General features: G+C 35.5%; 1 protein-coding gene across 1 annotated transcript; it reads left to right on the top strand.

The window, feature by feature from the left end:
- Positions 1–9819, top strand: LOC140786906 (mitochondrial outer membrane protein porin 5). The gene is made up of 6 exons (XM_073135620.1): positions 1–202; positions 310–377; positions 8503–8613; positions 8696–8782; positions 8870–9078; positions 9194–9819. Exons 1-6 carry the CDS (start codon positions 154–156, stop codon positions 9498–9500), a joined length of 831 nt encoding a protein of 276 aa, XP_072991721.1. The 5' UTR covers positions 1–153; the 3' UTR covers positions 9501–9819.
- Positions 9820–10430: the final 611 nt, after the last annotated feature.

The following is a 10430-nucleotide window of genomic DNA, read 5'->3' as shown; positions in this document are numbered from 1 at the left end:
AAAAAAAGATCGGACCGTCCAATTCCATCATCCCCACCAAGTTCGAATCCCGCAAAGAGGAAATAGAAATATCAAAGCGAACTCTCTCCTCTCGACTCGCATTTCTTTCTTCCAGTTTTAATCCCACCTCTCTCTCTCTCTCTCTCGACAAGAATGATGAAGGGACCGGGGTTGTTCTCCGATATTGGCAAGAAATCCAAAGGTATGATCTCCAATCGAATCTATGCTCGCCAAATCGAAACCTTTTCTTTTCCTTCTAATTTTTATAAGTTTTTTTGCTAATTTTTCTTGCTTTCTGTTTGGGTTCAGATCTGCTTACGAAGGACTACAGCTATGACCAGAAGCTGACCATCTCGACCTTCAGCGCCTCTGGAGTGGTAACTCACCATATCTTGCCTACGTTACTTCTACTCGAATCTTCGATTTGTTTACTAAGTATGCTGGGCGAATCTGTTGATCAGCTAATATCCGTGATTAGATGTGTGACTGTTGTGAAATCTTTGCAAAAGGGCGCTAATTAGTCGATCTGGTTGATAGAGATTTGGTCTCGTGGTAGGTTCGGTGAGTGGAATAGGGTTGTTAGAGATTTTTTTTTCTCTTTACTTTTTATTCAAATTTGATTTCCCTTTTTGCTTGTTCGTTAAATTCTTGTTGCAATTATTTTATTTTTATGGTAGCTTGTGGATGCCATCATTTGCTATTGTTCTCCTGTAATGTATGGATGGCTGTGCCATATTGATTTCTCCAGTTACCTTTTGCTCCTTGGCTTGGTTAGCTGGGTGGAAAGTACTAAGGAGAGCGTGTCATTTGTTCATTAGCACTCTTTAGGAGTTCATCTGGTAGTTAGCTAACTGGTTGGTCCTTCACTTCTACTCTGTTGCTGCTTTATCCCTTTGTTATTCTTCCTGATATGGCTTGTTTTTTAGGTTGTTCCACATTTGTTCCTACCATCTTGTGCGCTGTTACTTTAAAATATCCTTCTAACTCTGTAGTCTTTTAGAACATCTGCTAGTGTTCCACTTAATTTTCAGGCTATTAGGACTTCTGTGACTTGAGAATTTTATTTTTCAGTTTACTCTGTGGCTCGAAATTATGCCTTAGAGATAGGACAGACCTCTAAATTGGCAAATGCCATCTTTCTCTCTTTTCTAGACTATTCAATATCTAGGGAACTTTTAGAAGGATCCTCATCGACTGGACAATCTAAATTGCAACTAAGAAGATAGATTGTTGTATGCATAAGTTAACCTTGAGACTTTGAGGCAAGCAACTGTATTGTCTTATTTTGCTTTGGCCTGGTTCTTGACTACAATTTTAGATGTTTGATGCCAGGTTCACAACTTGAAGATCTGTTTCTTTGGAACATTGTGGTCTTTTAATCCCTCTTAACTTCATATTGTTAGGAACTGTCTTGAATGATGGTGGTTATACAACCTATTTATTATTGTGAGTTCATTATCTAGTCTATGTTTTGTATTGCAGATTGTTCTGCAAATTAGAGCAAAATCTATTCTGCATGATGTATCCTTGTATTCATGCTAGCTTTAAAACTATAAAAGCTCATTTTGAGTATCAGGATTCAGGACCTGATTTTAGTATTCATGGAAGTTGAAAGAAATGTGAAGCTAATGAGATTTTTTGCATATTTTCGAATCAAGGAAAATTGATGAAGCTAACTACTCCTTGGTTTGAGATTGTCTCTTTTCCTTGCTTTTATATTTTGATCTTTAGAAGTACCTTAAATTTTTGTCTTGTTAAAAGGACCTAATTTTTTTTCTTTGAGGACAAAAGGAAGATATGAAATAAATTCTCCCAACTTCTAGTTTGCTACTTCCTATAGCCTCATAAAAAATCAAGGTGCTGAAATTTGGAATTTGATCTTTAGAAGTATCATAAATTTGTCTTATTAAAAGGATCTAATTTTATTTTTCTCTGAGGACAAAAGGAAAATACAGAATAAAATCTCCCAACTTCTAGTTTGCTACTACCTATCTATAGCCTCATAAAAATCAAGGTTTTGAAATTTGGAATTGGGATAAGCTGGTTAGAAAAATGATATGTTCGGGCCTATCGGCTGCCTATATTGGATCCTTAATCATGTAAATTCTAAATATTATGTAAAAATATAGAAAATTTTCTAAAAATTTAGAAAAATTGACAGTAAAATGAGATTTTTTTTAAAGCATTGTTTGTTTTGTAGTGAAGAATAAAAAGAGGGGGGAGAGAGAGAGAGAGAGAGAGAGTAGGACTGAGAAGAAAAAAAAAACTTTTACTTTTGTAGTGAAGAAGAAGAACAGAGAAAGAAAGAGAGTAGAGGAACAAAAAATAATTCTACTGCTTATGCAGTGAAGAAGAGAGAGAGAGAGTTAAAGAACCAAAAAGAAAAAAAGTTTCTGCTACTTATGTAGTGAAGAAGAAGAAGAAGGAGGAGAGACAGTGAGTGGAAGAACCGAAAAGGAAAACATTTTTCTGCTTTTGCAGCGAAGAAGAAAAGAAGAGAAGAAAAAAGCTGCAGTGAAAAAAAAGAGAAGAGAGAAATAAATGAAAAAAAAAACCACATACCTGAGGTTGTCGGAGTGTGTCGACAGAGTTCAAAATACTTGCTAGAGCTGGATCTCTATGTTGGAGGACCACTGGCTTCAGTTAGGAGAGAGATAAAAGAAAAAGATGATGGGAGCATCAATAATTGATGTTCCCATGTTAATTCCATTACGGATCTGACCCATTCAATCCAAATCGGCTAATTCTAACTTGGATCGGCTGATCCAAATTAGGTATTGGCCGATACAACCGATATGCCCAATACACCCAATATCCATCCGATACCAATTAATTGACTATATCAGGTCTAGGTCGAGATCGACCGACTTTTGGATTCATAATAAACATAGGCCTTTCAATTAAACTCGAATCCCCCTTCTCTTCCATATGTCATCTACCAGAATGCTCTTTGATAGTTAACAATATTATATTGCTGTTTAAGATGTTTCGAACTTTTGTAGTGCTGAATTACATACAATAGTTTCATATAATCATATAATGAGCGTCGTTTGCATAAAAAATCTTAGTTTTCGAAATAGAAAATGATGCAAAACGTAGTGGAGGAAAATGAAACAGAGAAAGAAGAAGGGAAGGAATGGGGTTTCACACCTCCACCCTAAGAAAATGTTTCACACCAAAATCCTCGAGAGAACAAATCACATAAACTTTCATTTAGTTCCAAAGGAAATATAACGGGTCTATAAATAGACCTACAATGGAATTAAGTAAAAAAACACCCTACATAGGAAATAAACAAAAGACACCCTAAATAAATAAAAATCAGAACCAGATCCCTATAGGAGGGATCATCAACTGTCGGCGCCTCCTGCGCTGGTACACACGCCATCGCGTCCTATCAGTGATGTCCGCATCATTAAATGAGCCCTCGTACACACGTGCATATCTCGTGTAAATTGTCCGCATTTCATTATGAAAATATGTGCATTTAGTATAAAAAATGAATGTATTTAGTGTCAAGAGCCCTATCTTACTAGTACTAAAACCTAAGAACTTTTTTTTTTGGCAAATAGCCCCATATAATGGTGGAGTTTTGCTTTGTGATGGTTGATAATTTTATCTCTATTTATATTTTCCTTATATGTTTTGTTACACTATTTCAAGAAGATGGAGTGTGGAGTTTGAATGAATTTAATTAATAACTAGATCATACTAGGAATGGTATTTGCTAGTTGTAGAGAGAGTGTCTATTTTAGGTATGGCCATGGTTTCTCATGTTGCTCGGGGCATGTTGGCTGGCACATACCATATCGACGCAATGATGACACGTGGTAAGAGGGGTTGCCTAACCACCTCCTAGCAGCAGCCTATCACCTCCAAGAGGCTATTCATGGTAGTAGAGGAGTGAGAAGAAGATATGTATGGCAACGAAAGAGATGATTCACGGATAGTGAAAGGATGAAGAGTGGAGAAGGGCTTGAGGAAGGCAATCCACCGAGTTGATTGTTTAAAGAAGATGATATGACCTAGCAAATTAGTTCTAAGTTGGATCTAGTTTGAATGGATAATCATCTAAAGTTAGTTGATTATCCATTAACCTTAATTTAAATTCATTAAGTGGACTAATTACAATTTTACATCACACGTTCTGCATCTATCTTCCCTATAGAAAAATGACTAGGGCACGATGACTGCTGGTGACGATTCGATGAGAAGAACTAGTAATAGAGGCTAATGATGGTCCTGCCGGTGGCATGTGCCATGCCATGCTACTATTGACACGGCACATGCCAACCGGCACGGTTCACTGCGTGCCACTGGCATGCCTTTATAACATTTTTAATAAAATTTTTAAAATATTTAGAGATGCTTTTGGATCTTCGGCATGTTAATCTTTAGTTTTTGGTTTAAATATATGTATTATAACCTATATTATAGTGTTTTATTTTCAGATTATTTTTGTAAATGACCTATTTTATTAAATATAAAACAATAGTTATATATAAATATTATTCCACACATAATATAATTGAATACATTAATATATTCAATTATATTAATGATTGAACAATTTATAATATGATTAAATACTCTATAATATAATTGAACATATAATAACATTCAACACATAATATTTAATTGATAATAGTTTAATAATTAAAACTAATATCTAGTTGAACATAGCATAATGAGGAGGATCAAAGACTTTATTCGCCGGCACAAGAATAATATGGGAATGTTGCACTAAATACTGTCAATAATTTTTAAAACTCATCTACTAATAGTATTGCTTGTTGTAATATTTCACATAGTTTTCATACAAATAGAAATTTTACAATTCTCCTATGATAATGAATATTGAGTATGAACAGAAATCAAAGTTGATTTGATGATGATTAATGAAAATATAATTTTTTAAAAAAGGGGCTCAGCACAGAGTGTGCCACTGACACATGTGCCAAGTGCTGTGCCACTACCGACATAGCCATTCTTGATAGAGGCTTGGAGACAATGATTCAACAACACAAGAAGTCCTTTCTCTTTCCCTCTCCATTTCTCCCGCTCTTTGTACTTCTTTCTTCCCTTTATCTTTATTATTTTGTTGTTGTCAAACATGACCTAGATCCAAACCAATTTAATGAGTAATAACAACTTTACCTTTCTCTTTGTTATGCTCTCGTCTCTTCTCCCATCTCTCTCTCTTGGGCCGATCTCTTTTGACGCATCCATCCTATCCAGTGATGACAAGCAATGAGCTTTGCCAAGTAATTTACCAGTGATAGCGACCTCTAATGGTTAGGTCTTTGGCGAGGTGAGGAGTTTTCTTTCTTTTATCTTCTTTTAAGAATTTCTTTCTTCTTTGTTTTTCTTTTATTTTTTCCTTCTCCCCTTTGCTCCTTCTCCTTACTGCTGCAACACCATGCCTTTGCTTCTATAATAGTAGAGAGAGAGGGAGAGGGAGAGACTAGAAAAGGGATGGGTGATTTTTTATTTATTTTCCTATACCTTTTCTAATGTCTTATGATTTCCTGCATTTTGTATTAATTTTTAAAATTTTATATAATTAAAAAATTAGTCTGATCTATATCGGCAGTAATGGTTGATACACCTAGTATGTATTGTTTTTTAGGCGGCTAATCCCCAATTCTGATATTTAGAACCTTGGTTTTAGGAGACCACAAACCTCCATATTTATTCACTAATACTTGATTTTGCAACTATTTACAATATTGTGCACTAAATACAACCCCCCTCTCATGCATAAGTATGTAGTCTTGTAGAATACTACAATCCTCTTTGGCTGCAGAATATCCAATTGTTCTGCTGTTTCACTTCTTGAAAGTGTTAGAGAATTCTATGGTGCTACAGAATATATATACAATATATGTTATGTCATGCTTAGTAACTTTCATTATGATTAATAAATTTAAGTAGAAAAGTTAATTTCTGAACACTTCCCTTTTCTTCCTTGCTGTTGGCAGTGTGTTGGCATGGTCAGCCAGCACAGCACATGCCATCCAATTGCCGGCTAACACACACTGTGCCAAGGGTAACAAAATTGTTGGATTTTTTATTTGATGCTGTGTCCATATTGTCAAACTTGATGACTTGCGAACTTGGTAGTTGTGAATGCTTGTGCTGCTTGTATATGTGAAATCATCTTTTACTCTATCCTGCCACATTTAAATTTTGAACGAAAAATCTATTATAGCAAAGGCAGTAACAACTTCTCAGAAGTATGCTGAAAGACTACATGCTATGGATCGCAATGAGGTCACTGAACAATATCGTGGTTGGCACATATTCAATCTAATCTCCAACGACTCTTAGTGCCAGTCACACTTACTGGTTAATCCACTAGTTTGCACTTTCTTTGCTTTGCTATTTTAGTCAATTTTGCAGTCACTATATAGTTTTAATATTTCCCACATGTGATTAGGTTAGTTCATATACTGGTGACCATGGTGGATAAGATAATAATCAACAGTTGCAAATGTTTTTCATGGTGAAGAGTTTCGTCATACTCTTGACAATCACTGCCGCAACATCTATTCTTTTTTGCAACTAATGGATCAAGACCATTATTTCAAAGATGATCTCATTTTTATTAGCATGCCAATATGCATAATAATCATGGTTCCTAGTTTCGGCCGATCCCGATTGGGATCGGCCGAAACGGATCGGGATCTGCCGTACCCTAGCCGAAACCAATCTATTGATTGGTTTCGGTCGAGGATCGGCCGTATCGGCTGATCCCGCCTGAGACGAGCATGGGTAAGAGAGAAAGAAAGGGAAAAGAGAGAGAGAAAGAGTGGGAACAAGAGAGGGAAAGAGAGGGAGGAAGAGAGAGAGGGAAAGAGAGAGAAAGAGAGAGATGGAGTAAGAGAGAGGGAAAGAGAGAGAGAGGGAGAAAGAGACAGGGATTGTGGGTTGCAGCAGTAAGGGAGAGGGAAGAAGAGAGGGAAAGAGGAGAGAGAGAGATATGGAGAGAAAACAAAAATTAAAAAACTATGTTAAAGAGGGAAAGAGGTGGCAATCGGTGAGGGAGAGGGAGAATTTTTAAGAGAGAGTTAGTAGTAGAGAGAGTTAATTAGGGAGAGAGTTTGACAAGAGAGAGTTAGTGGGAGAGAGTTTGATAAGAGAGAGTTAGTCAGAGAGAGAGTTTGATAAAAAAGAGAATTAGTGGAAAGAAGGTAAATTTTTTTTTTTTTTTAATTTATGTGGGAGAGAAGTGTGAGTGGTAGAAAGGGGGAGAAATAGAAATTGAGAAAATAGTATTTATTTTTTAGTTTTTAGACTTTATATATGAATAATTTATATTTATATCTTATTATTATTTTTCTAAAAAATTAAGAAATTTTCTGTATTTTAAAAATTATTTTAAAATATAGGCTGATACGGCCGATACGTATCGTTTTTTAATCCCGATCCCAATTCCGATACTTGGAACCTTTATAATAATAGCATTGCTAAATGCAAATCTAATTAGATTGACTAAAGATTATCTTCACTGCAAGGAGCAGAACTATTTGCTGCCTTATTACTTCTTCTACATAACACCTTTTTTCTGGCCAGTATTAGATTCTTGTATAATATACAATCAGCCTTTTTACTCTTGTACTGGTACTAGTTTTGATAGCCATAGTAATCTATACTTCATAATTTAATGACTTGATCTATTTGTAAACATTTGATAATCCAGATAAAGTAGGTGTCCTCTTTCCCTTTTGGTGCAACACACATTCTATGGCCATTGCTTTCACAAGTTTCCCTTGCAAGTAGGTGTTCGCTTTCCCTTGTTAGGGTGTTGATGTTTGAAAACTGACATTTGTTAATGGTTCTCAAATTTGAAATAAAACATTGGTTGATTTTAGGTGTATAAAGAGTATTAAAAGAAAAGGCTGAAGCATTTTAAAATCATGGAGAAAAGTTAATCTAAGAAATGAAAGTTCAAAACTACAGAAATTATCTATGAATTACCTCAATGAAGCAAGAAGATTATTGATTGAAGAGATCTCAAAGCTACACCGAGTAGTCCTCTCACTTTCAGGTCCATCAGTAGGTGTAGTCACTCTAAGTGGTAAAATACTCCCGTGTTGGACTCCTATAATAGCTTCATTTGTTGCTTTTTTATAGTGAAAGCAAATATCTTATTTTATGTTTTACTAATTCCCTAAAATTTTGTTTTTCTTCATACTATTCTTGTTTATTTTATATCATGAACAGCTTCTGTTTCCTTTGTCTCTATCTGGTAATTTTTCTTATTCCCTTCCTATACTTTCCTCAAGCCATCAATCATTTGATAACCATTTGAACAATCTGTGCCTTTGTGCCAAGTGTTCAGGACTAAGAAATATGTTATCTACTGTGGTAGCTCCTTGGTTATAATTCAGATTATTTGTTTCATGGGTTGTTATTATCATGTTATGTATGGTTTATGCGGTGTTTCCTTACATAAATATCAACTGGAAGTGACAATTGCTATTTCTGATTTATTGTCAGGGCCTCACTTCTGCTGCTTTGAAGAAAGGAGGACTCTACTCTCTTGATGTTGGTTCTCAGTACAAGTACAAGAACACCCTTATTGATATCAAAGTTGATACTAATTCAAATGTAATTTTTCTGCCAATTGTTCTTTTGGTTTTATTCAACTAGTGTATAGTCTTAAAAAAGTTCCTTTTCTATGATGTGCCAGATCTCCACTACTCTCACCATCTCAGATGTTCTGCCCTCTACAAAAACTATTGCATCTTGTAAGCTGCCAGATTACAACTCTGGAAAGGTGATTGCTTTCTTTTTTGCTCATTATCCTATAATATAATTGCTAGTTTGTTACTAGAGATACTAAAAACTAATTTTCTTTTGGCAGCTGGAGGTGCAATATTTTCATGACCATGCAAGTTTTGTTACAGCTGTCGGCCTGAAGTCATCCCCAGTTGTTGATCTTTCTGGGACTCTAGGTGCCCATGGCATTGTGTTTGGTGCAGAAGCCGGTTTTGACACTGCTGCAGGAACTTTTACCAAGTATAGTGCTGGAATTGGACTGTCGAAGCCAGAATATAATGCTTCATTCATATTGTAAGTTTTCCATTCATTGCGTCAACCTCTTGATTGCCATTTCTTAGAAAAGTTTCCTCTTAAGTCCAATAGAAATGGCCTTTTCGAAGTCTTAACTTCATATGATTTTCACTAGAGGGGACAAAGGGGATAGTCTCAAAGCTTCATATGTATACCATTTTGATGAGAAGCAGAAGACCTCTGTGGTGGCAGAGATTACCAGGAGGTTCTCCACTAACGAGAACACCGTTACAGTTGGTAGTTTATATGCAGTTGATCCCCAAACAACCTTGAAGGCTAAGCTCAACAACTCTGGGAAACTCGGAGCTCTTCTTCAACATGAGGTCAAGCCCAAGTCTTTCCTGACTGTCTCTGGTGAATTTGATACCAAGGCCTTGGACAAATCTCCCAAATTTGGTTTGGCGCTTGCACTCAAGCCTTAATTTCTCTGTTGATGGAGGTTGGATTTGGAAATTTCAGTTGGGTTGAGAAGTTACGGGCAATAAACTTGTTCCACAGACATTTTTCTGATGAAATTTTGAATTGCTGTGGACTGATTTATTTGGGTGGCTCTTCAGGCCAGTTTACTCTTTAATTCGTGGGAGTTTTTTGACCTATGCTAGATCCTGTAATGCAATTTGTTATTGAAGGTGTTCTCATGGCCGACTGTCAGAAGTCATCACAGAATTGTCTGTCATGCAGATTTTACGTGGAAATTGATAAAATGATAATTGCATCATTCAGCATTTATAGTTTTAAAAATTTGTTATTCTGTAGCAAATAAATTTCTTTTGATCGGCCCTCTTATAGAAGTTATCAAAAGAGACTTGGATAATGGAAAGAGACTTGTTCCAGCAAATAAATTTTTTTAACTGACCTCTCTTGCAGCTGATTGGGCCATGTCAGTTCCTTGAAACTGTTGTTCTTGATTGTTTATTATTCTCCTTCAACAACAAAATGAATCGATCCTAGGGGTGAAAACGGATCAAATAGTGTTCAACTCATATCCGGATCCATATGTTTTATTCGGATATGGATTCAGATACGAATATTTGACGGATAGCAAAAATTAAAATCATATCCTAAGAAAACGGATACAAATAATTTTCGGATACGGATCAGATAGTTTTTTGATACAGATCGGATAGTGTTCGGATAAATTTTTGAATCTTAAATGGATACGTATCAAATTTTAAACAATCAATATGAACTTACTACGAATATTAATCAAGTCTAAAATCATTCAAATACAATTTGAACAAAACTTACAGTATTTGAGAACTGATTCATTGGCAAAAAGATAGTAATGGTGCAAAAAGAAAACAAAAGAAATTATAGACTTTAAACAAACATAATGTATATAAACTAATGAT

This window comes from Typha latifolia, chromosome 4 (genome assembly GCF_019914945.1).
Source record: "Typha latifolia isolate L0001 chromosome 4, TyphaL0001v2, whole genome shotgun sequence".
NCBI classification, from domain to species: Eukaryota; Viridiplantae; Streptophyta; class Magnoliopsida; order Poales; family Typhaceae; genus Typha; species Typha latifolia.
The sequence above is the reverse complement of the archived record's forward strand: the minus strand, read 5'-3'. Positions and strand labels throughout refer to the sequence as shown.

Coding starts and splice junctions, on each gene's coding strand:
- LOC140786906 (XM_073135620.1), top strand. CDS start 154: ATGATGAAGGGACCGGGGTTGTTCTCCGATATTGGCAAGAAATCCAAA. Junction 8,783..8,869: donor CAGATTACAACTCTGGAAAG/GTGATTGCTTTC, acceptor TTCTTTTGGCAG/CTGGAGGTGCAATATTTTCA. Junction 9,079..9,193: donor TATAATGCTTCATTCATATT/GTAAGTTTTCCA, acceptor GATTTTCACTAG/AGGGGACAAAGGGGATAGTC.